We start from the raw sequence: 27,247 nt of genomic DNA, 5'->3' as shown, positions 1-27,247 counted from the left end.
CCTCAGCCACCCTTTGGGTCTGGACGGGAACTTTTCACGCCTGTGGCAGAATAACCAGCCCCTGAAGATCAGAAGGGCAGCATCTGCCCAAAGACAAAGTTCAGAGGGTTAGGAAAGGAGGACGGACAGAAACAGGAAACACAGGGAGAAAGTGGGGTAAATGACGGTTCGCAGACTGAAATGAAGTGTGTACGAATGGTTGCATCTAAGACTGATGGTGCTCTGCTCTGCAAACCTTCACCTAGTATACAATATAAAAGTCAAGGGGAAAAGTACTAGTACGAGGCTTCCAGTCATACAGACATGGGTCTCCTCTAAACAAACTGTGTTTAAAGATGCTTCTTTGATAACGGAAAGCTGCAGGCAAGTTTTCTCCGTAACACAATCTTGATGGATTTCTTTCTCAGAGAACACTGATGATCAGGAAGTTTATTATAAATAAATTTGGATAAGGCAAATGCCATTTGTGAGAAAAAAGGCAGGAAAGTTGTTTGCGCCAGGGAACTACTCTCCACCACCACGATGCCCTGCTCATTCGTCCACGTTAGCTAGGGCTGTCCTCTAAGAACATCTTTGGGAAATCCCATTCCATCCTCCCTACAGTCCTGATCTTGCCCCTTCCGATTTCTTTTTATTCTTCAAGTTCTAAGAACATTTCAAAAGAACATGATTTGAGTCTGCTTTGACCTTGTGTAATGTTAAGAGTGTAGAATTCTTTAGAAAAGGGTTAGATGGAAACAATAGCTTCCTACTTTGACATTTTGGTTGAGTCAAGGTTTCTCTAATTTTGTAGTAGTAGTTTTTGACTCACCCTCATATCCACATGCATAGTCGTGCCCACGAGGGAAATGTCCAGCTGTACACACACCTGTGGCCCCATGGGTTTTCCCCTTCCTTCTCCAAGTGAAAGCACATTCCTTTCGTTTGCTGTTTCTCCATAAAGGTTTAAAATACCCCCAGCCAGCAAAGTGAACCAGCAGTATTGCACCACTCCCTCCCAGCAACCGACTAGCTGGCTAATGCCGGCACAGGGCAACATCTGTTGGGTTTCCTCTGCTCATGCCCTTGTGCTAGCTGGGCCCAGAGCGCCCACTGGCTTTCAGTCCAGACCTGGAAGGGGACAACATGTGTGCATGACCAGGAAATGGCTACACCAACTGGGCAGCAGCAGTCAGGGTTGCCACCACCAGCCACATCCTAAGCACTTGCACATACCTCTGCCCAGGACCACAGAGATTACTTCTTCATGCCTCCCTCCCAGGGGCACGGCCTTCCTCCCATGAGGCTGTGCTCTCAAGCTTTTCAAATCTATTATCTAAGGTTTTCACAGAACAGGCTCTATGGGGCTTGGTTCTCAGGGACTGTATTTAATATGTTGGTCACACATCTATATCGCTTACCATCTAATTTTACAGAATGTACTGTGGCTATTAAGCTTTTATGACCATATATATATATATATATATATATATATATATATATATATATATATATATATATATATATGAGCCTCAGTAGCGTGGTCATTCAGCACGCTGCTGTCAACAGAAAGGTAAGCCGTTCAAACCCACCAGTCGTCCCATGGGAGAAAAACATAGCAGTCTACTTCTGTAGCCTATAGTCCCTGAAAGCCCACGAGGGCAGTTCTAGTTTTTCCTATAGGGTCACTGTGAACTCGTTATCAATTCAGTGACAACAGGTTTGGATTTTAACAGAAATGGGCAGAGTCCAAACACCAAAACATAGATGTGTGCAGTTTTGCTTGTATGTTATGCATCATATAATGCTGTGCCAACAACGCTAGCAAGTACTCAAAGACCAATCAAAGTACGGCTTCAAGTACGGCTTCAAGTAGCCAGAACCAATTTAGCATCAAGATAGATGAAGGCACACTGAGTAACAAAGAAATCAGCAAGCTCATACTGATATATATACAAGTGAGGAAGGCAAAGCACTTCCTTAAAGAATACCAATTCCAACTATTCAGAGCAAAAAGATGTAGAAAACCACCACTCTGCGGTCATCTCAGTAATGACTGGTAAGGAATAGGATATTTACATAATGATTACAAAATGATTAACTTTGAAGGAAAATAACAGCAACAAACCTACTGCCATCAAGTTGATTCCTACTCATTGCCACCTTATAGAAAACAGAATTGAACTGTTGGGGCAGAGTTTCCAAAGTGGCAAATCTCTGCCTCATCTCTCTCCCACAGAGTAGCTGGTGGGTTTGAACTGCTGGCATTCTGGTTAGCAGCCCAGTGCTTTAACCACTGCACCACCAGAGTGCTACTTGGATTCAATTATTTCCTTTTGCCTTTGAATTTTAGAAATCTCCCCCATTAGTTTAACTACATGGAAGGTATGGGAAATGAAATAACCCAAGTAACTCTAGAAAACCATGTCTGGCTGTGTACTGTCAGGTTAAGAATGAAAAGAAATACAGACCACTATTATAATCTATAGAATTTACTTTTCACAGCACACAGACTAGCAACTCTGAAACCAGTGTGTGTCTATGTGTGTGCACACTCATGCGCAAGGTTTCAAAAAGTCCATGAAAAAAATGCAATGACTGAGTAACCCCCCAGTGTGACCTAACATAATGTAATCAACTCCATGAAGGAAGTGCTGTAAGCAATCAGTTGTAAGAAAATTAGAGTGGAATGCAACCATCTTATTCAGGTCACATCCCTGAGACAATTGAAGTAAGTTTCCTCAAGGGTGTGGCCTACTTTCTGTCTAAGTAGAAAAGCTTGCTTGCTTGGAGTTGTGCCTGGATCTTGCATTTAACTCTTTGAGCCAATGGTCTGCCGTCTGACCTGTGGACTTTGGATTCAATCACCTCTTTATTCACAAGCCTGACGTGCTGTCCAGCCTGTGGTGTTCCTGCTGATCCTTATGTTCATCAGACACTGCAGCTACCCAAGAGAAGAGAAGCCTCCAGCTTAACATATGACTCATGAAACAGAACCTGCATGGACTTGGACTGGGAAAAAACACAATGAAAATACAATAAAACTTTTGACTCTTGTCATGTGTGTACATTCTGAGCTAAAACTGCTCTCCCTAAATGACTGTACCTGAAAGACAACAGGATAAGGTCCTGTCCATTTAAGAGACTACTCATTTTAGAGCCAAATTTCACACAGGCAAAGAGAAACTAGGTAGCAAGAGAAACATTCCCAAATAGACTTGCACCTGAGATGAAGTCCCAACAAGATGCACCAGCAACCTCTGGAATAGGCACACTATTAGCTGCTCTCGGCGGAGAAATTTACAGAGCAGTGATCTGGTGGTGATCACAAGGTCAATGGTTCAAATCTACCAGCTCCTTCTTGAGAAAGACAAGGTTGTCTGCTCCTATAAAGATTTATAGCCTTGGAAAGCCTGTATAGGGTCACTATGAGATGGGATCGACTCTATGGCCGTGGATTTCATTTTTTGGTTAAGGCTCCTGCATGCTTTGTAGGCCCTTACTTGTAATTCACATAATTATGCGTGAATGAAGGCCTAATGATGATCAGAAAAGACCCCAGAGACTGACACAAGAAAACCTTCCACTATAAATAATCATGCAATATTAACTAACCAGTATAAACAACTTAGCATGGTATCAATTCCCCTCTTGATCATTAACTCTAAAATATTTTAATACTCTAAAATATGGTTTCCCAAGGCAAATGTACACAACCAGAGATGTTAGAAATAATGTCCCATCCAAACCCACACACTTAGTATGCGGCTACACCCACTCCTCACCTCACAGTTCCTAAAAACCACGCCGTTATGTGAAATCAGCATTGTACAACCTAACACTCCTGCCTCCACCCACATCTTCCCAACTGCCAAGTTGGCAGTGAGTGGTGGTGGCTGGTGCTGCCTACCACCTGTTATCTCCCACCACGGCCCTATACAATCCCTTCCCTCGCCTGGATTCCTTCTGCCCTTCAGCAAGCTCTCGTCACCTCGCCATCACCCTGATCCTCCATGGCAGGATCCAGGCGCTTCGGATCCACAGGAGATGGTATTCCACGGACTATTGGCTGCCTTCTCTAACATGGCTTGGTCATTACCAGTGTATTGTTTGGGGTGGCCCAAGAAGGGTGCCCCAACTTTGGCCTTTATTGGGTATGAACCCCAGCCCATCGGAGGTACCATCTGGACGTTTCCCCATTGTCTTCAATACAAAATGTCAACAGGTGAAGAGCAGGTGTAGACTTTCCATGCACATTTTATTTCAAGATCAGGCACTTCCCGTTTCCCATGGCATCCTTGAAGTGTGCCTGGCATGCAGAACAGGAGTCAGGGGGTGTCTACGCAGTGTGCAATGTGGGGCTCTGGGAAGCTGCCCCGCCTTCAGTAACCCCTTTGCAGCCCTATGGCTGTGCCAGCCCAGCTTTCCTCTCCAGGTGCGGTGTCATGCCCTCCTAAAATGCAGTGTCTTTGGGGAGCAGCACGCCCCCTCGCATTCTAGTTCTACTGAGACCAAACTAAAGCCGGAGCACTGGTGGTTCCCCAGGTCCCAGCACAGTATGGGCTCAATAAATGTGTCTGACACTCCAGTCCAGAGCCCAGGAAAAATGTAGTAGAAAGAAGAATCAGAAAGGGCAAGGGGGAGGAGCACACTGGGAAGGGAGGTGGGAGAGAACTCAGAAGATATGGGTAGGACGGACAGATGCTACCCAGTGAGAAAGCACCTGTGCCTTGCTCACGTCCTTTCAGCAAATCATCCTTGGTGTTCCATCGGCTTGGAACGTCCTTCCTTCTGCTCTCACCAGTCACGGCTCTTCTCATCCTTCCGGTGTCTGCTCACAGGTGTTATCTTCTCTCAGAAACCTTCCTAGACCACCCTCTAAACCAGGCACCCTCAGCGCTCACATTCTGACCCTCTTAGCCTGCTTGATTTCCTTTGTAATTCAGAAAAATCTGTGGAAGTTGGAGCTAGTTTAAGGGGAAAACCTGTCGGAGAAGAAAACAGAAATATTTCCTACTAAACCAAAAAGTCAGACTGCACCCTGTCAGAGGTCGAAAACTCATCAGACCCAGAAAACCAGGCTCTCCTTGTCCAGGCCCGGCACTCAGACTTCACTATGCCTATTTCTACTTGCAATCACCTTGTTCATTTTTACCTATTTGCCTGTCGACTCACTAAAATTCAAACTCCACTAAAACAGAAGTTATGTCCATCTGTGATGCCCCACCACTCCACAGCAGCTGGTGCTGAATTGGTGGACTCAGCGAGCGTTCACAAACCTACTTCCTTCTTGCAAGCCAGGTACACACCGTAGGGCTTAGTCTCCCAAGTAGGAAGTGCTGCTGGCACCACGGTGGCAGCAGAGGCAGTTGAAGAGGGGACCTGCCCCCTTCTGCTCGAAGTGGAGAATTTGGCCCCTGGAGGCCTGTTGCTTGGAAGTGATGCTGGCTCTCGGGCTGGCCTCTCTCTTCCTGTCCACCCGCTTCTGACCCTCAGCAGCTGCACTGCACTGTGGCTCTGCGCCTGTCAGTACATGCGCTCCCATGCTTTCTGAATCCCTCCCCCCACTGGCAGGGGCCTGAGCCACAGGGAGATCCAAGGATGGTGCCAGCTTCCCCTCTCCGCACGCACCCCTCCCTTGGTCATCATGAGCTCTACAGTCCTAAGGAACCCTTGTCTTTAAGGGCAAAAGGCTTCCCTGCCTCCCTTGGTGGGGGAAGCATAAGGACACCCTGCCACATCATCAAAAGCCATGCATCAGCATTCATAGATGGCAGCAAAAGGGCCTTCTCTGACGAGGAGAGCAGAAGATACGCATGTCTTACAGCACTCTTCCCTCTGTGGGCTACCACCTCCACGCCTTTTCCTAACTTCTTCCTCAAGTGCCGCAGGAAACCTGGTCACAAAGCCCCAGCAGTGGTGTCTTGTGTCTTTGTGTGACAACACACTCTCTGTGACCTCAAGAGTCTTCTGGTCAGCAACAAGCTTCATGTATTTTTAAGGCAAATAATGCACACATTACACATTAGTCACTTGCGTGTTAGTTTCCAACTTATGCTATGTAAGTTATAAACATGTGTCTGCTTATATGACAAAACCCCCCTTGGTGCCTGTCCGGCTGCCAGCAGCTCTGGGGAAGCAGGCTTGCCCTAAGAGGGCCAAGGAAGTCTGGCTACAGGGAAAGTCGTAGCTGCCTCTGGCTGAGGTGGATGGCCTGATCCTCCATTTGGACAGGTTGGCATTCTCCTATGTCCATTTCTGATTTTGTTCAGATACAGGTAGGAAGCGGGAGGTAGTTTTTACCAAGCAGTCTAAGACCACATGAAACAGCATATGACATGAAATAGTACTTTGTTTCACGAAGAGCCAGATGTAAAAAAAAACAACCCAAAAAACAAAAAAATTCTAGCAAGTACTAAATCTCCAATTTTATCCTCAACGCACAGAAAATGATCATCACAGACAGTGCAATGAATTACTGAACTTTTATAACGACAAAAAGCACCAGAAAGCTGTTCTAATCGGCTGCTTTTTCATTGACTGGAGCTCTGTTCTTCTGCCTTAGACTCTGGCGTGTCTGCAGGACTGCTTTTGGGACTCGGGACTTTATAGTTACACTGACCCTCACAAACACAAGTAGGCTTGATTTACTGCCCAGCCTCTGAGGAGGTCTGCCTAAGACTAGCCAGGGAACGGGCTCCCCTGGCGTCCTGCCCAAATGTGTCCCTGTGCACTGCATCAGAGCTGTCTGCCACTCGCGCAAACACTCATTTTCTAGCACACGGACTTCTGCAGCTGTTGGAAAATTCTCTAGGGTCAGGCGATGTCCCTGGTTCATGGTGGAATTATCTATCAATGTATTAGGCAGTATACATCCTCAACCCACCCAAGCTAAATGTATAATGATCAAGCCCAGCTTCTAAAGAACAGGATGATATAGAAAAATGAGAATTGTGGTTCTTTAATAAACTTCTAGCATGAACAATGATTGAAATACTTCGTTCAAGGATAAAAAACAGTAGCGTGTGCTGTGAGCTCTATGTATGTGTGAGCACCACACAACTAAGAAGATTAGTGCTGGGGAACAGTCCATTTAGATGTCGTAGTCTGTTTAGAGTTAGGTTTGCATTTCACTAATTTTTCACCACTGATTTGGCTGCTCCCAGATCACCCTCATGATGGTCCTTAGGGTTCCACTCCCCAAACTCTTCCACTCCATATGCACAATGCCTGGTACAAGAGCAAGTGTTAGGTAGCTTAGCCTAGGTAATTGGGAAGTCCATTTATGCATGCCAAGGAGAACCAGCAAAGGACAAAGCTGGATTTTCCAGCCAGTGGGTGGAGATGGGTGTTACACCTGGAGCAGCCCACCTGGGCCAGGTTCCTGCAATTCAGCCAATGGGATCGACCTGGGGTCGTTCACCACACCTCCCCTGGGAACCCTTGAAAAGGCAGGGACTGGAAGGGAGAGGGGCTTTTCTTGGCTTGCTTGTGCGGTCTGGTCGTCTTCGTGGGAGGGGAGAGATCCTTGCGTGTCCCGGAGCAATCTCTGCCAGGCCGCATGGTCAAAGGAATCCTATGGGTGCCGCGTAAAACCTGATGCTTCTTTGAACTTTCATTAAATTCACTTGGATCACGAGCCCGGCTTCGGCATGAAATCTTTCTCGCGTGGAGCCAAGGACTGAGGTTGGAATCTAGTCCCGGAGAAAGAGACCTTACACAAGGGCTAGTGAGTGTGTGTACCTGCAAATGTGAGTCTCTATGTGACTGTCTCTTTTGGCCTCTGGAGAGGCCCTCTTACTCCACATCTCATAGTAAGCAAACCTGGAACCCGGCTCCATGTTTGTGGGAGACAAACACCTTTGACCTCACCTTCTCTAGCACATATTTACAGATGGCCAATCTTATTTCACAAGAGCCAATAATCCCGTTCCCTGCCCTAAAGTTACTTTTTCCAATTCTCTTATAATTTTCACGCATTTCAGAAATAAATAACAATTCTGAGTTATGAAATTTTACTTAAGAACAACAACAAAAAGCGGAAACCCAATGACTCAAGATCAGAAAAGAAATGGCAGTCTGGCTGGCCAGCAGCTGAAAATCTCAAGACGCTGGTGTGCCTAATCATCGAGTCCTTCAAGCAGGAAGCGTCTACCTTCTTGGTTCAGGCTCCCCACCCTGAAACACCCTAGGGCTGGGCTTCTTTGTCTCCCTTCAGGTTGAAGGTTGGAAGAAGGACAGAAACAGACTCAGCACACTATCCAATTTCAGTTTGGACTTCCCCACCACTCATGCCTTTATTCATCTCTTGTCAATTTCCCCAGCAGTGGTCATTAAAAAAAAGATATTCCATAGTATCTCCATTCTCTTCCAGCACTGAACCCTGGCAGCCAACTAACACCCTCCGACTCTTCCACATACAAGTCAATCACCTTAGATGGCCTGTCTTCTCCATCAAGCTTACACACCAGTAACCTCCATCTTTCCATTGTTTGCCAGTGTACCACTCAATTGTTAATGCCTAGACTTCAACTTGGCAAAGCAGGTGAATCTGAAGCCATGGCCCATCTTCAAATGTGAGCCCCCAGCCTCCAATTTACCTACTGAAAATTACTGTATGTCCAGCTAACATGGTCTCAAAATTTCAGTTTCTCACACAACCATTCTCCCAGGGACCAAACCTCACAGCCCAGAGTACCACAGATGGATACAGAGCTTCAAAGCTACTGAGGACCTAGAAAATAATCTGGGGCCAACAAACCTCTGGAAAAAGCCAGACTGTCTGTGTTAAGTTTTGTGGGTAACCGTACAACTGCTTGACTCTGCTGTCATAGCTGGAAAGCAACCATAGGTATATCAGGGAGAAACTGTGGGTTTGGTTCTAGACCGCTGCAATATAGCTCAGCATATGAACTTTTTTTGTTCCCCAGTGCATATGGAAGTTATGCTGACGCTACTGGCTATTGCGTGTGCAGCAAGCATTGTGATAAATGTGAACTACTGTGAGAAATACCAACGTGTGACTCAGAGATATGAAGTGAGCACATGCTATTGGGGAAAAATGGTGCCAACAGACTTGCTCAGCACAGGGTTGGCACAGGCTTCACTTTGTGAAAGAACGCAAAGCCTGGGAAACACAATTAAGTGAAGTGCAGTACAATGAAGAGAAACAGGCCTGCATACGAAAGGGTGCGGATGTGCACCAAGTCAACTCTACACTCAGCAACTTGTCCTGGGTGACAACTTGTGAGTGTATGCGTGACAGCCTTATAACCTCTGTTTTATGTCACGTATATTCACCTGGTTCTAGCTAACCTGATCAAATACCAATTTTTGCTGATTTTTAATTTAAGTACTGAGTGAAAGTTTTTTCTGTAAAAATTGGTTATCATTTATCTAGCAATTCATCTGTGTCCAAATATTCCATCACAAGTGGAGGTCATATGATACATCTACTGCTTACCTCTGAAGTTAGACCCAGAACATGTTTCTGCTGACTCACCAGGACCCTATGTACAACAGAACAAAACTGCCCAGTCTTGTGCCATCATCCCAAGTGTTGCCATGTTTGAGCCATTGTTGCATGCATAGAGCATAAAATCACTGCCACTGAGTTGATGCTGACTCATATGATCCTATATAATGCCACATAATTGCTTCCTAAGGATTATGTCCCCCTGAATTTTAGGCAATCGTTACCAATTCAATAATTTAAACAGTACTGGTTTTCAGCTAGAAGACAGTTTTCTTCAAGCCAAGTTTCATTTGGAAAGGAACGCATTAGGTGTAAAAAACAATGCAGAATGACCATGTGAAATTGGCAGGGAAGAAGCCCAAAGACCCATCAATTTTGCTTCCTCTACCCCGTGTCTCCCTTCCCCTTGTGGTTTCCCCAAAGGTACCTACTTAGTGTGTGAAATAGTTTTGATCAATCTCCTCTACTATGAAAAAGGTCTTCAGCAACCCATCCATTCTCCCTATCATCACACACTCACATTCCTAGTATTAGCAAGTACGCCAAGATGCATTTAATATGAAATTCATCATTCACGATAATGGATGTAAACCTAAATTCGACACATTCTTAAAGCAGGGTTGATGAAAAACTTCAGAACGGGAAATGTCAGCTCGGTCATTTTTCTTGTTTGTTTATACTGGCTTTTAAGGTTTTAGAGGTAGCCACCAATTTATGACACACGTGTGTTAAGAACTGCGCTTATGACCGTGTTTTGTTGGGGGGGGATATCTCATTACTGGTAACATGCACAACATGAAGCTACAATCCATCACTTATGGCGTCATACTCCTACATGTGTGCTCACAGCTGAAAACACTCCCGCATAGCAGGCAGTCCTAAGAATTCAGGGAAAAGGGTACTCAACTGCCATCAGAACTGACTCATGGCAGAGTCACTGGAATGGGCCCCCCCCCCCCCGCCTTTTGCCGTGGGCTACTTGTATCGCTCGTCTTTGTAGGTATTATTTTAAGCTCCCCAATATCTACTTAAGCTAGAGAATGTCTCGTGCAGCTCCACTCAGCTGGACACAAGTGAGCACATAAGAGGTTGCCCTGAGTGGACAGCAGAGGCGCTCATGAGGGGGTCACTGCCACTCCCACCACACTGTGAGCCTTCCCTGCCTTGGGGTCATCTCACTTTGCTGAGCATGAGGTACAATGGGACTTCAAAAAATTCAAAAGAAAATCGAACTTTAAAATAATGGATTTCCCCACTAGCTTTTTGAAGCTCCCTTGTAAAGATCCTGGATATATGGAGTAGAAATGCTAGTCAATCTATATGCCCAAAATTAGAGAATTAACCAGGTTTAATCTCTTTCTTTTTTATATTTTGTAGTAATAACAAGTAGCAATTCTATCTTCTATCTGGAAGTCTATTTAACTGCTGTGAAACACCAAGAGATGCTCTCTCTGGTGAGCAGGGAGGACAGGCACCTATGCTTCACGCTGTCCCACCCCCGACCGAGGCCCCCAGCAGATGAGAGCACGGAGCGCGGCAGACGAACAGTGTGCACGCCAGGCTTTGCCGTGCTGTCCTTGGACTCAGAGAAGGCAAACAGCATCACCCTAATGGTTACCTGCAGGTCATTTTGTGGGTTCCAGTCTGAATCAAATATGATGCAGGTGTCAGCAGCTGTGAGATTGATCCCCAGGCCTCCCGCTCTGGTGCACAGGAGAAAGACAAAGCGGTCTGAGTCTGGCTTACAGAACCGGTCGATGGCTGCCTGGCGCAGGTTTCCCCGTACTCGCCCATCAATTCGCTCATAGGTGTATCTGAGGGGACCCAAACGAATGAAAGCCCAGACGTTAATCATGACTCCACTGCAGAACAGCAGAACGACGCAGGAAACTGCCTGTTAGAGGTCCTCCACCCTTACTTCTAATCTGGCCTGAGGGACGGCAGTCTAGAAAGAACCACCTTCCCCCTCTACATGTGCAGCAGGGCAGATCCCTAAAACTACTTTGTGAAATGTGTACACACACACAAACAAAAATAGCACAAAACAAAACACACACAGCAAACTAAGAAGGGCTAGAACAATGGCAAATATAAAATAGCAGTACCCAGAGCCCAAACCACTTGGCATCAAGTCATTTCCCAGTTGATCTTGTGTGGAGGCTAACGGTCAGACCCAGAGACTCGACGGACGCCTCATCCCTGCACTGCCAGTGGTCCTCCCAACAAGGCTCTGTGTCCACATCACCCTCAAGTGAAGACAAGGTTCCTGGCAAAGGCAAGAATACTTTCTTCCCCTTTTGGCCAGGCAGTCCTTTTACTGTCCAGGCTGGGCATTTATAGCATAGTAACTCCTCAGAGCTTTAGAATTTAGGGAAAGTGGGCAGGGAAATTTCAACCAATATTTATAGAGAGAAATCACAAGAACGGTGAAGCTGGTGTTTGTGGAGAGAAGGTTAGGAATATAAAGCGAGGCGCTAAAGGTGAGTATCATTAAGAAGGCACACATCTGTGCAGAAAATCAAGTGGTAAGGGAGTAAAGCATGGCAGAGAAGTCCCGGTGAAGGCAGAAGGAAGAGAATGGAAAATGAAACTGCTATGGTAGCATACAGGAGCACAGGTGGCATTAGTGGCTTATGTGATGGACTGCCAACTGCTAAGTCAGCAGTTTGAAACCACCAGTTGATCTGTGGGAGAAAAATGAAGCTTTCTGCTCCCATCCAGATGGACAGTCTCAGAAACCCACAGGGGCGGTCCTACTCTGTCTTACAGGATCACCGAGTCGAAAACGACTTGATGGCAGCAAGTCTGCGGTTCCTATGGTGGCATATTACTCTCAGTCCACTCCAAAAGAAAACATGAAGGCTCTTTATGATGTTTTCACCCACAGACTGGATGGGGTAACGTGTTGGAGACACTGAGAGAAAGGGACCAGGTCACTCAGAGCTGGCGATTGCCAAGAAGATGAACTTGGCAAAAAGCAAATGAGTAACGTAGAATTGGGGAGATCTAATCCACACCTTCAGAAAAAATAAAAAGAGTAAAACAGAGACCCCATATGTGTGAATGGCTCTAGAAAAATAAATCTGATAATAGAATTCTGACTTTGAGGGCAAGGGAAACACCACAAACCAATACAAGAAACCTGACCAAGTCAGAGTAATAGAGGGCAAGCACAGAGCAGAAAGACCAATCTTAAACTATTTGTCTTCTTTCACAAGGTTACAGTAGGCATAGCCAGATCTGGAATTATGGGTAGATATCTATATATATCTATACATTCCCCATCCCTCCCCCTTTCTCACTGCATTAAACAAAAAAAGTTAAAGAATATGTGGGGGGGGGGAGTGGAGGTCACAGGATTGGTTTTTTAATAGGCTTTTCATAAAGACAAGATAAACAAGATCTTGGGTTATATTCCTAAATCCTGTACAACTGTGAAGGAATTAGTCTTAATTATCAATACTACCACAACAACATTAGTAACCAGCACTTCATAAGTACCAATGCTGTACCAGGAACTGCTGCATACTTTAAATGCATCACCAAGTTGAAGTCTCACTCACAATAATCCTATGAGATAAACCATTCTCACCCAGTGAATTCCAACTCATAGTGATGCTCTAGGACACAGAACTGTCCGAAGAATTTCCAAGGCTATAAATCTTTACAGAGGCACACTGGCTCATCTTTCTTCTTGGGAGTAGCTGGGGGCAGTTGAGGGGTATCATCCCCGTGTCCCCAGGGTTCTGTAGTCCTCCAGGGTAGTTCCCATTTATTATTATCCTCACTGGAGGACATTGTAAAAAGGAGAATCACTTGCTCAGTCTCCAAGCTGCTGAGTGAGTTGAACAGCCTAGTTTAATCTGTGCCAGAGTCCACACTCTTGACCAGTCTCCTGTTCTGTCCTTTATGTAAAAACCCCCCACTGTCATGGAGTTGATTCTGACCCATAACGACCCTGAGGACAGAGCAGAACTGCTTTTCCGTTTCCAAGAGTTCAAATCTTGATGGGAACAGGCAGCTTCCTCTTCTTCACAAGAGGTGCCTGGTGGATTTGAATCACTCTCCTCGTGCTTAGCAGCAAAACGTGTAGCCACTATGCCACAGAGCCCTGTCCCTCACACAGTGCCTTATACTTTAGTACAGTAGGACAAGAGGACTTCCATAAGAAGAGAGAAAATTAAGTGATGCAAGAAAATGTAGGAAACTTGTAACTAATACAAGACAGAAGCAGAAACTATAAATAGGTACTCAAAATTATTTCACTAAGGATGGGTAAAAGGCTACTCACAGGAGTGTGGACCTCATGGCTGGTTCAGAGGAAGCAGCACAAGAATTAGAGACAGAAGACAGGGCTGAGTTTCAATTAACACATTGCTGCTGCTTGCTGTCATCACAACTACCCATGTGATACGCCGCCGCAGCCCAGGAGGGCACAATGAATGCCCTTTGACAATACACTCCCAGTCATCAGGGAATCCTGAGCTGGATGCTCCAGGTGTGATCGAGACTAGGAATCGGCACAGCCTCAAGGGGGAAGAGAAGTCACTGTACATATGACACAGCCCAGCTGTCATCCAGGGGAAACAATTCTCATGAAATCAGATAATAACATCATGTCAGTTAGGATATATCAACACCGTTTTAGAAAGTATGCAGGACAGTTGGAACAATAACTTTTCTTCCTATTGTGCGCCAATTTTGACAGTGTTCTCAAAGAACATAAAACCAAAATAAAAGTCCAATTATTTAAGCCCTTTGAAATCCCTCCCTACTGCTCCTCACTTCGGAGCCAGCTCCTTTGGCGATGCCCTCATTCCTGCCTCAGAGTCTGGCATGAAATTAAATGGGAACGAAACCAAGCTGACAGCTGCAGAGGCAAAGAGGCTCAAGAACAAAGAAAACCTTGAGGGCTAGGAGATCGGAACAACGAAATTCAGCATCATGAAATTTTCCATACCAAACTTCAGTGCGGCAATTAACCACCGAGCACAACAACTGCAATTTCCATGAACTCCCCAGGGGTGGCTGTGGCTCCACAAACCCTAATCCAAGGTCACGTTCAGGTACTGCCAAAAAGCAGGGCATTCTGGAAAAGCTGCATGCTTGGGGTCAGGGTGGGGGTTGGGACACAGCTCTGGCACAAAAGGAATGCTGACCTCAGAAGGTTTGATGGGAAATGAAGCATTGTCATCTCCCAGAGGTTACCAGCTGGAGGATAGGACAAAGGAAGCAAAGTGAGAGATCTGCCAAGCTTGGCAGCATGACACTAGGGGTTTGTTGAAAAGGCCTGAGTAAATAAAGAGAGTGAATGGTATGCTCTTTAGTTATGCAAGATCTCAACCCTATCCTATTCAATGTATAAAAGCTAATCAAAACCACAACTGGGTATGTGTACACGCATAAATACAGATAGGTAAATGTTATGTACTAAAGCGTACAAACATATATTTCTTTGGAGTTGGGGGCTAGATTGGTTAGAAATAGGCAAGGCACATTTGCCCAATGTAATAATACATTGCCTGATTTCATACTTCTACAAGCACTGATTGTGGATCTTAGCCAAAGGAAGTTCTTTACAAGGTCAATATTTTCTCCACTGATCATTGCCTATTGGCCCAGCTGTGAGGTTTGTTTCTGTCTGCTGGGGCATATTCCACACTGAAGGGTGCAGCCCTTGACCTGCATCACTGAGTGCTTTAGGTCCCTTTCACTTTCAGCAGAGAAGGTTGTGTCACCTACACATGGTTGCTAAGGAGGCTTCTTCCAAACTGGTGCCACATTCTTTACATAGTTCATTTTCTCAGATTATTTGCTCAGCAAACAGACTGCGTAAGTACAATGAGAGGATACAACTCTGAAACACATATTCTTCATTTTAAACCAGATCGTATTCTCCTGCTCTATTCAAATTCAAAAGCCTCTTGGTCTACGTACAAATCCCAGGCACATATGTAAAGTGCTCTGGAAATTCCATTCTGAGCAACGCCATTCATAATTACCATCATCCAAATCCTCGAATGCCTTTGCACAGCCATTGAAACCCGGATAAACTTGTGTCTGGTATTCTTTGTTTCCAACCAAACTCTATTTGCCTTTATCAATGATGTCTCTCATTCCACGTCTTCTTCTGATCCTGGTTTGAGTTACTGACAGTTCCTTGCTGCTGTAATTACTTAACTGTTACTGAATTCTCTTCAGCTAAACTGTACCTGTGTGAGGCATATGTACCTGTAGTTCCCGTGTTCTGCTGGATCACCTTTCTTTGGAATGGGAACGCATACGGAGTCTCTTTCCATTGGTTGGCCAGGTAACCGTCTTCCAAATTTCTTGACAGAGTGAGCACTCTAGCATGCGTCCATTTGCTGATTGTCTCAGCTGGTTTTCTGCAAATTCCTGGAGCCTTGTTTTTCACTTGTACTTCAGTCAGCTTGTATTTCTTCCTTTACTATCATTAGTTCTTCACCATGTGTTACATCCTGAAATTGGGTGAACACTGACCAGCTCTCTTTTTGGTTTGATGATTGTGTATTTTCCCCACCTTCTCTTGATACTCCTTGTTTTATTTACTATCTTTTCCATAAAATCCTTCAATCTTGCAACTGTGACTTGACTTTTTTTTCTTCTTCAGTTCTTTCAGCTTGAGAAAGAGCTTAATCATCCCTTTTGGTGTTCTAATTCCAGGTCTTTTCACATTTCATTATAATATTTTACTTTTTCTTTGAATTATTCTGTTCAGTTCTTTTAAGTCATCATTTCTTCAGTTTGCTTTAAGTAAGTTTCAACATCTCTTCCTTTTTTCGTCTTTTAAACGACCTTTTGACTTTCTTGGAGCTCTGGTAGCGTAGTGGGTTACACATTGGGCTGCTAACCACAAGGTCAGTAGTCTGAAACCACCAAACACTCTGAGGGGCAAAGATGAGGCTGCTCTCTACTGCTGTGAAGATTTTCAGGCTTAGCAACTGTGAGGCTATCCTATAGGGCTGCTACATGTCAGAATTGACTTCATGGCAGTGGCTGTGGTTTTTGCTTTCTTCATAGATGATGTCTTTTATGTCATCCTACAACTCATGTAGTCTTTGAACATTAGTGTGCAATGCATCAAATTTATTCTTGAGATGGCCTCTAAATTCAAGTTGGGTAGGTATACTCCAGGGCTTATTTCAGCTCTTGTAGAACTTTTTTCCTTCAAGTCCAGTTTGAACTTAGAAAACATATACTGTATATACTCGTGTATAAGCCGAGTTTTTCAGCACAAAAAATGTGCTGAGAAACTGGGGTTCGGCTTATACACGGGTCAGTGAGACCCCAGCAAGGTGTGCTCCCCCCACCCCCTAGGTAATGGGTGATTGCCGTTTCTCCGCTGTTCATTTCAAGGCCCGCTGACACTGCAGGGCTTTGAATGCTTGTTTACTCACATCTAACCAATCATAGCCATCCTATGACGTGTAGCTTTGAATAAACCTTTTAAAGACCGTGTGTGAAGGATGTGGCATGAATGGATGCCATCTGGTCAAGCCCGACTAACAAAAGGAGGAAATCTCATGAAGCCTGACATAGAGTTAATAGCAAAGTGGGCTCGAGATGCATGGGAAGACATTCCAGAAGACATGGTGCGATGTGCCTTCCAGAAATGTAGCATTAGTAATGCTATGGATGGCAGTGAAGACTGCGCTTTGTATGAAAATGACAGCAGTGATGGTGATGACGGCGATGTCAGTGAGGACAGCGTCTATGATGACCTCACACCAGCTGAAGCTCTGCTTTGGAATACGGATGATGATGAGGAATCCAGTTTTGAAGGATTTTAACTCTTTTAGCTTGGTTGCTGACTGAGCTCAGGGAATAGTACTCTTAAGGTATCATTGTTGATACCTCACTGTTTTTGTTGAACCTATTTTCCACTCACTGTGCTGGTTTACTAATGTTAAATGACTTGTCCTTTTATTTATGTTTTTTTATTTAAAATAAATATTTAAATACATTACCCCACTGATGTCTCAATTGTTAGTAATTTTATTTTCATTTGTTTTGATTACTGAAACTCGCCAATAGCTTCTGCATTTTCCACCCTAGGCTTATTCTCAAGTCAATCAGTTTTTCTGGTTTCCCAGGTGATAATTAGGTACCTGGGCTTATACTCGGGTCGGCTTATATTCGAGTATACACGGTAATTTATGGGCTGTTCTACAGTCCGTCCTTGGCCTTTTGGGCTGAAGCAAGTTTCCATCATTTCTTTCCACACAGACGCAGTCAGTTTGATTCTTGTGAATTCCACCAGGAGAAGTCAACGAGTATTTACCATTTTATGTTGCTGAAAAGGTATTCTGAATTAATAGGTTACTGGTCCTTGCAAATTCTATCACGGAAACTCTGGCATTGTTTTAATCACCAAGCTCTTATTTTCCAACTACTGATCCTTATCCTTCTGTTTTTAATTCCATCATCAATGCATCTTGATCAATTTCAGACTGCAGAAATTGGCCCAAAAATTTCAATTTCCTCTTTGGCACTAGTGGTGGGTGTGTAAATTTGAGTAAGAGTGCATTAACTGGTCTTCCTCGGAAGCATATGGATATTCACTTATCAGTGACAGCATGATACTTCAAGATAGACCTTAAAATGTTCTTTTTGATGATGAATGTGACACTACCATTCCACTTCAATTTGTCATTCCTAATGTAACAGACCATATGACTGTTAGAATCAGAATGGCCTAGTCCATTTACCTCACCATGCCTAAGATACCAATATTTATGAATTTCATTTCGTTTTCGATGTCTTCCAATAGTTCCAGATTCTTACTGCCTACATTCTACTTCCTGATTATTAATTAACAGATGTTTGCAACTGTGTTCTCCTTTTGAGCCGTGCCACGCCAGCAACCGCAGGTCTCAAAACCTTTACTTCACCACGTTATTCCCAATAGTGTGAGCCCACTTTGAGGAGGCAGCTCTTCTGTCAAACTTTAAGGAGTGCCGTACAGCCTAACAGGCCCCTTGACTGACACTACAGCAGACACTGTTCCACTGATATTTACACAGTTTCCATTGGCCATTAAAAGTCCTTCCTTCCTCGTCTGTCTTAGTATGAAAGCTCTGCAAAAAAGCTATCCACCAGGGTGATCTTGCTGTCCTTTGACAAAGAATGACAGCCTCTAGAGTCACATCAACACACAAGTCACAACACACAAGGACAGCCAACTAGCAGATGAATAATGTATGAGGAAAGGAATAGAATTGTTGACCAAAAAGTAAGCTTGACACACACCCAGCACATAAAACCTCTCAGAATATTTTATGGATGGTATTTTACACAAAAGACAAACTACTAATAAATGGTGATTAGAGAATTAGATATAACTGAAAATTGAATTAGACCCCAGTATAATGTATCATTTTTCAAATTTACAGAACTGTACACTGAGAAATAACAACTTGCCAAAGATTATGAATTACCACGCTCAGTTCTTTGATATCTCCAAACCTGTGCTAACAGGCACCTAAAAAAGGCATAACCTTCTCCCTACATAAACTTTTAAGAGGACAAGAGAAGTGATAACAATTTTAGAAGTTAGAAAAGCACACCAAGTGGCAAGTGATTTGAAGAGAGCAGAATTCCAGAAGAAAAACAATCTAATTTAGCATTATAAAACAGCTATAGGGCTCAGGCACTGGGGGTACCAGGCATAGCTGACAGCTGGGATGCAGTGAACTGAGCAACTGGGTGAATATTTAAGTGTCAGTTGATCTCCCAGGTCATCCAACCTAGCCTGAAAGGGTAAAAATAGAAGCCCATCACCCACTCTAACAAAGGACAATCATAGTCCAAGAGAAGAGAAACAAGAATAGCGAGACCTAATTTTTGCCAAGAAAAGCTCTAGTGGCATAGTGGGTAAAGAGTTGAGCTGCTGTAACAAGGTTGGCAGTTCAAAACCACCAACTGCTCTATGGGAGGAAGATGAGGCTTTCCACTCCTGTAAAGAGTTAGTCTCAAAATCCTCTCTATCCTATAGGGTTGCATGAATTGGAATCAACTTGATAGCAGAGCATTTGAGGACTTTCTGGTTAATCTTTGCCAGGGTAGTGCAGTGAGTTACACATTAGGCGTTTAACTGCAAGATCAGCAGTATGAAACCAACAGGCACCCGGGAAGCCCCCAGAGGCAGTTCTACACTACCTTATAAGGACTCCATGAGTTGGCATTGAGTGCTCACTGCTGTTCTCTCTGATCCACTTTCATTCCACCCTCTAGGAGAGAGGGGAAGAAAGAACCACCCCTTCAAAACTTAGTATTCAAAAAAAAAAAATCACACACACACAAACCATGGAATTCGAAGTTTCCCAATGAAATAGCCCAGCCAAATGGACAGTGAACAGTTGTAGATAGTGAAGCCTACAGTCATTATGCCTCCTCCATCAGCCCAGAGCTTCTAATGAGCTTGATAAAGTCTCAAACACAAAAAAATCTGAAGGAAGTCCTTGATCTAAAATATAAGGCTCTAATTTTGGTATGGTGAGGCAAAGTTCTAGCAACTAATTCTATAGCAAATAACCACATTTAAAATAAAGAGAAAGAAAATAAATGGATAAATAAAATAGAAAATGAACAAAGACAAACAAAACACATTCCCTAAGACACTACTTCATGGGTGCAGACTGCCACATCTCCTTCCATAGAGCAGTTGGTGCATTTGAACCATCAAACTTTTGCTTAGCAGTCAAGTGTCAAAGCACCTTTCAGTAGAAATTTAGTGAAAATGGGTGACCTTTTAACAAGCTGGACTGACAGTGATTGCAACAGTGGGCTCAAACAGGGACAGTCATGAGGATGGCATTCCGTCATTTTCACACATGGACATGTTGAGATGGAACTGACTTGAGGGCACACAACAAGAAGACACCAGAGTTCATAAAAGCAGGCCTATTTGGGAAAGGAATCCCGAGTTATGGAGTGGGTCTGAAGGAAGACTATAGCCACAGCATGAAGATGCAGGGCAGCTGCGACTCTTATAGCAAGCTGCTTGAGGTCTTTCTGTTCAAAGGCACCAAGGCAAGGGACCTGTGGAAACCAGGATTGAGAGGAAGGGAATCCCTGGAAAACAGATAAATGCTATCTCAACCCCTTGGCACACTTCTGATTCCCCAAACACAAGGCCAAATGAAAGAACCTGAACTATCAATTGGCTAACTACCTTGTTAGTGCTTTGGTTTTCTCTCTGAGTTCTTTATATACTACTGCCTGGAGTCTTAAAAGCTTGCCATTTGTAATCCAAAGCACAACAATTGGTCTCTATTCACTTGGAGCAACAAAAGCAGCAGCAGGATCAGGAGGTATTTGTGTCTTAATTGCTTCCAGGGACAAAAAAATCTCCTCTGCCATGAAGGCAGAAGAATTGCATGGGGCCTGGTTACTATTACTGAATATTTTGACCAAAGATTGCATACTTAATTCTAATCAAAAGGGGGAATATACAGAACAAAATTTCAAGTTCTCATAAAATTTCAATTTTTTGAAGCCAAGATGGGGGCTGGATGGAACCCAAAACTTGCCCTAAAATAAATCCTTAAACCTTAAACCAAAAAGTATCCCCTTAAGTCTTCTTTAAAACCAATCCACCAAACAAACAAACCAAAACCAAACTTTCTATTTACGGGAGTAGAAAAACCAGTCTTTCTCCCAGGGAGCTGCTGCTGGTTTTGAACTGCTGACCAAGCAGCCCGACACATACCCAGTACATTATCAGCGCTCCTTTAAACCCAACAATAGTTTGGTTTAATTAGTAAAGAATGCCTGACCTGAGCAACAGGTCTTTTTAAGCAGTCCTCTCTATATGGATTCAAACTGACAACAGCAACTCAAAAGACGACCAAGCCAACTAAGCGCGAGATGAGTGTATGTTGACGGGGCAGGAAAAGGAATTCAGCAAAGGACGGGAAGGGTGCCTACACAGGCTGAAGCAGGTAATTACTATCACTGATCACACATGCAGAACCTCTAAACTGCAGCTTCTGCTGAGTAAATTCCCAACAAAAATGCAATTCAAAATACATTTTAAAACAGAAGTAAAGATAGTACTCTGAGATCAGAGCAGTTCTTTACCTTGGCAGATTTTGCATTTTGAGTCCCGCTTAGCTAACTGCCTCCAAATTAAAAAACAAAACAAAAAACACTTGTTGTGGGGAAGGAGGGGGAAAAAATGAGGAGCTGATGCTTAAGTGGAGAGCAAATGTTTTGAGAAAGATGAGGGCAATGAATGTACAAATGTGCTTTACACAATTGATGTATGTATGGATTGTGAGAAGAGTTGTATGAACCCCTAATAAAACGATTAAAAGCAAAACAAAACAAAAAGGTAAATCTACAGAGACAGTGACTGGGTAACTGGCTCCTTCACCTACGGCAGGGGAGGTTAGGGGAATGAGGCACTAATAGCAACTGAGTACAAGAATAAGAAAATGTTCTAAAACTGATTGTAGTGAGGATTGTATAACTCTTTTTGATGTGACTGAACTAAATTGTATGCCAATAAAACTTAGAAGAAAAAAACTCTCTTTAGAGCAACATGACAGAATTCAGAATCTATATAACATAAATAATAGTCAAAATGTTCAAGGAAGACAAAACAACAAATTAGGCAACATGAAAAATCAGGAAAATGTGAGTCATTCTCAAGATTAAAGTCAACAAATGCCAACTCTGAGGTGTTCTAAATACCAAGCAGGAACTTTAAAATAGCTACTGTAAGCATATTCAATAAACTAAAGAGAACTCAAGTATTTAAGTTGGAAGAAGTATTTCTAACAGAAGGTACCACAAACAATATTATGATGGAAAGAGAAAATAAGGTGATTAGTCCAGAATATCTGACTTACAAATATTAAGAATTCAACCAAGAGGTGGAACAAGAAGAAACAGTGAACGATAAAATTCAAGAAAATTCCCCAGAAATAAAGGAACTTAAGATTTCAGATGGGGAACTCAATACCAACCACAATGGATCCCACCCAAAAAGCAGGATGAAATCTCCTAGCATTGGAGAAAGAGAGAAAAACCTGAAGACAAACAAACAAAACATTTTACTAACACAGACCAGAAATCAGAGAGTTTTTAACTTCTCCCCAGCAACCCTGGAAGCTAGAAAGCAGTGGAGGAGCAACTTCAGAACTCTGAGGGGGAAATGATTTCTAACTTGTAATCTCCAATCCAGCCAAACTATAACTCGAAAGAATGAGAGTAGGATGTAAATGCTTTCTGACAAGGTCTCAAAATTAATCAACCTTTCTCAGAAGCTTCTAGAGAAGTGCTCCAATGAAACTCAAAAACTCACTGCTCTAGAGTGGAATCTGGCTCGTGGAGACTATCATGCAGGAGTGTAATGAAAGGCAAATGTCTTCTGGGTGGGAAGAGCTGGGTCAGCAGAAAGTGAGAAGGCAGCAGGAGAGATGGCCTGGAGAGGGAAACTGGGGTGTCGAGATAACAAGAGATCTAGACAATGAGGGCAGACTTTAGAGCTGAAATTTAAGCACAGTGGAAAAGAAACCATCAAAGAACAACATAACTTTTAGTTTCAGGGAAAATTAACATTGTACAAGAAAGAAAAGTTTAAAGTAATTTAGCATTTACAGAAAAATTTAATAAACAGATTATTGCTCTAACTCAAAACATCCTGCAACACTCTGGGTAGATGAGAGGGCAGGAAATTGCCTAAGTGGCGGCATGAGTGGCAGAGAAAGAGGGCAAGTAGTCATGCTTCTAGAAGGGAGGAGCAGTGAGTTGGGGTTGGAAAGGGGGACAGGAGACACGGGAGGGTGGGATGGCAGTTAATTAGGAAATGCAATTTTTCTTAAATCATTTGGTTTTTAAAACGACACAAGACTTATGAAATAAGTCTTATGAAATAAAAATGAAATTAAAAAGAGAAGAGAAATTTCATTGCTAAATCATAACTGTAATTTTGCTACTGTTATGAATTGGGCGACCCCTGGGAAAGGATTGTTAGACCCTGAAAGGAGTCGCGACCCACAGGTTTGAGAACCACTGATTTAAGGCCAGATGAACCATGGTGGATGAGGTTTGGGCGAAAAAAACCAAAGGAATTAAAAAGAATATACTCCCCAACGTTCATATGGTCTCAGAGTTGGGACTTCTAACCACACGTAAGGTTATTTTAAGCTGTCCAACACTGAGCAATTTGACTACTAAGCAAGCAAAAACCCATACCCATAAACAAAAGTACAATACTACAAAAATTAACTTTAATTTGTTAATTAACAACGGGGAAAGTATTTGCACCACATTCTGAAGTAAACAAACAATTCTCTTAATAACAAAAAGGCACAAGACAACAGAAAATGAACAGAGAACATGAATGAGCCACTCACAAAGGGAGGGGGGCAGCTAATAAATATTCATTCTCACGGAAACACAGAACAAGACACCCTAATTTTGCCTTACTCAAATAGCAAAAGTTTAGAGGAAATAACAGTACTTGATCGGTGTATGTTAAAAGATTCTCATACACTGTTGTAAGATATAGAAATAAAAATTATAAATCTTTCTAGTGGATTTTATCAGATGCTTTTAAAAATTTACGCTGGAATTTATCCTAAAGAAAACTTAGAGACATACCTATGGAATGCAAAGGGCCATTTATAGAGTTCCTTAAAATGCTAACTAATTGGGAAACAACCTTTAAGAATATCATGCAGACCATCAAAATGATGGTAAAGAATAAAGAAAACATTTCATAATCTATTAAATAAAAAATGTGAGTTAAACAGAAGGTATAATATAAATTCAACTCAGTGAAACAAACAACAAAACTAAACATTTGCATACAGCAAGAAGAATTAAAACAGAATCCCAAAGCACAAGGAGGGCTTTGTGTGGGAAGCAGAGGCATACCTTTCCAAATCTTCACATGAAACTGTAATACTTCTGTGGTTTTGACACAATACAATAAGCAATAAATGATACAATAAAAGCAGCATGAATAGCTAAATAAAGATTTGTGAATTTAACAGGTTGGTTCATTACATTGATACTCATTTTTTGTGTTCTTTTTAAAAATGGCCAACTAATAGTTGCATATATTAGAAAGAATATGAGAGTATTTATAAGAAGGAAGTACACTACAGGAATGGGCTCCTAACCTAGTGAATTTATAAACTATGAAAAGGCTTTATCAGAAATTATTTTATTGTCAAATCAGATTTGAGATTTTTGCAATATTAAATATCGGCTCACCCCATAGTTCAATCTGTCATTTGCTTTAGCATTCTCTATAAATTACATGTTATAAAAGCAAACAGGATCTTCTAAGATACCAAAAGTTGTTAAGACAACTGGGATTTGTTATGAAGAAAATCTTAATTTGTTATGATGAAAACACAGATTTCCTTACCAATGCCTAGGCTAAGAATTTCTATGATCTCAAACAGTCTTTCATCATTAACAGTACATTTAAAAGATCCAATTATCATCTTCAGATAATGGAGCTATCACAAAATAACTGGTATTCGGTTTGATGAACCGACCCAAATCAGGATCTAAGCAGCCCATCCAACGAAAGGCATTTCACATGCATGAGCAGCCAATTTAGAGTCAGGGAATTTTGAGTCTGAACATGAAAACAACTTGAGAGGTACAGCTAGTGTAGCATAAAACCTTAAAGGGTTTGCTGAGAAGAATATTAAATATCACCAAAGTATTAATTTCTGTTGTCAGCTAAACTTTAAAATTTTGATATTGTGATGCTTTCTGTGATTTCATTTTTTATCTCATCAAGCAAAACAGAAAGGGGGGAGTTAATGCACTTATTTTCAATTAATTAAATCTTAAACTCTCTAATTCTATCTTATTTTTTTCATTCAACAAAAATGAATACAAGTACACAGGCAGTTTTGTTTGTTTTTAAGAAAAGCAAATGAAGAGTTCAGTGTTACAGGCCATGGAATTCACTCCAGATAATCAGAGCAGAGCTGAAAGGGGAATAAGGCATATAGGTGGGAATTTTACGCAATCTGCAGGAGGAGATTCCTTTTAGCTAGCTGAATGGGTGGGGCACGCTGTAAGGGACGGCACGTGCTTGCAGCCCTGATCAAGGCTCACCTTCTCTGGATGAGATAATCTTCCAGGATATCAAGGCAGCGCACCATCTGGGAGAAGATGAGCACTTTGTGGCCACCAGCAATCAGCTTGGGGAGAAGCTTATCAATCAGCACCAGCTTCCCTGCTGCCTGAATCATGGCCTGCAGCTGAAAGTCAGAAGCATCGGGGCTGTGGGTTTTTCGGAAATCTTCTAAAATTTTCTCCTCCGCCCCTGAAAAGGAACGGAACAAAACTAGTCCTTGAACAAAGCATTAAGGTAAAAGCTACTCTTTGGTTTTACTACAGCTCCTAGGAAACATGAAACCATTTATGAGAAGTGAATTTTTAGGTCCTGTGCCAGCAGGCCCGAGAGAGGTGGTGCACTCCTGGCTGTGTCCTCCAGGAGGGCTCCTCAGCTGCGACAGCAGGGTCGCCTTGCAGAGCACAAGGACTCTGTTTTCCTAGAAGCTGTGCAGATGCCAAGTCCTATGACCCACCCAAGTAAGGAAATCTTCACAGGAAATGAAGGGGATGAAGACTTCACAAACACTAGCTGTAAGAGAACACGAGCCCTATTGTGATGAAAACATTTTGTAAAGGACTGACATAATTCTTTGATGCCCCTCCCATTCCAAGATTTGTTTTTTAGGCTTTTCTAGATCCCTTGCATTTCCATATAATGTTCCTGTTTTAAAGTAATTTGATTACTGTTACTGTAAGTATGCCAATGAGTCCATTTCAACTCGTAGCGACCCTATCACTTACTGCCATTGAGTAGATTCCAACTCATAGCAACCCTATCTCACTTGTAGGACAGGGTAGAAACTGTCCCTGCAATTCTATGGTAGTAAGAAACAAGGCACTGGTGCTGCCTGCTGGCTCCATGAGTGTAGTGCAAGAAGCCTCATCTTTCTTCCAAGGAGTGGCTGGTGGTTTTCGAATTGCTGACCTTGTGGTTAGCAGTCCAATGAGCAACCAGCATGAGTAAAACTGCCTCATTTAGATTTTCTAGGCTATACTCTTTATGGGAGGAGTCCTGGTGGTGCAGTGGTTAAAGTGATTGACAGCTTACCAAAAGGGTGGTTAGATCCCGGCAGCTACTCCATCCAAGATGTGGCAGTCCCAACCCACTGTGCCCCTGGGCTCCTTTCCGTAAAGATGAAAGCCTGGGACACCCTACTGGGGCAGTTCTGCTCTGTCAATCAGGTTGCAGAATCTACTGAGTCAGAACCAACTAGACCAGTGGATTTCAACCTTCCTCATGCCTCCACCCTTTCATACAGTTCCTCCTGTGGTGGTGACCCCCAACCATAACATTATTTTTGTTGCTACTTCATGACTAATTTTGATACAGTTATGAATCAGGCAACCCCTGTGAAAGGGTCGTTCAACCTCCAAAGGGGTTGAGACCCACAGGTTGAGAACTGTTGACTTTACATAACTAATCTTTACGGTGGCAGAACATAAGGTGCTTTCTATTGTATACTGGCTGGTGAGTGCTAACCACTAATTTCTTGGTTAGGAGTTGAGTACTTAAAAGCACTGTGCTCCACGGGACTCTGGCATCTTTTAACTAGTTCAGTGAGCTGCTTGAGCTGCAGTTATTACAGCATTATCAATCTAGCTAGTAATACAATTCCCTGTCTCAAAGTGGAGTGAATAGGCCAGATGCAAGTACATGAAGGATCAGAGACTGGTGGG

General features: G+C 43.0%; 1 protein-coding gene across 3 annotated transcripts in view; it reads right to left on the bottom strand.

Moving 5' to 3' along the window:
* Nucleotides 1-27,247, bottom strand: part of CHD6 (chromodomain helicase DNA binding protein 6) — a 219,056-nt gene that overhangs the window by 62,188 nt on the left and 129,621 nt on the right. For all 3 annotated transcript variants that reach the window (XM_075528737.1, XM_075528740.1, XM_075528738.1), the window contains exons 16-17: nt 25,568-25,778; nt 11,073-11,268 (exon numbers count right to left, since the gene is read on the bottom strand). In XM_075528737.1, coding sequence (XP_075384852.1) covers nt 11,073-11,268; nt 25,568-25,778 — 407 coding nt within the window. The remainder of the gene's footprint in view (nt 1-11,072; nt 11,269-25,567; nt 25,779-27,247) is intronic.

Source organism: Tenrec ecaudatus, chromosome 12 (genome assembly GCF_050624435.1).
Source record: "Tenrec ecaudatus isolate mTenEca1 chromosome 12, mTenEca1.hap1, whole genome shotgun sequence".
Lineage (NCBI taxonomy): Eukaryota > Metazoa > Chordata > Mammalia > Afrosoricida > Tenrecidae > Tenrec > Tenrec ecaudatus.
The sequence above is the reverse complement of the archived record's forward strand: the minus strand, read 5'-3'. Positions and strand labels throughout refer to the sequence as shown.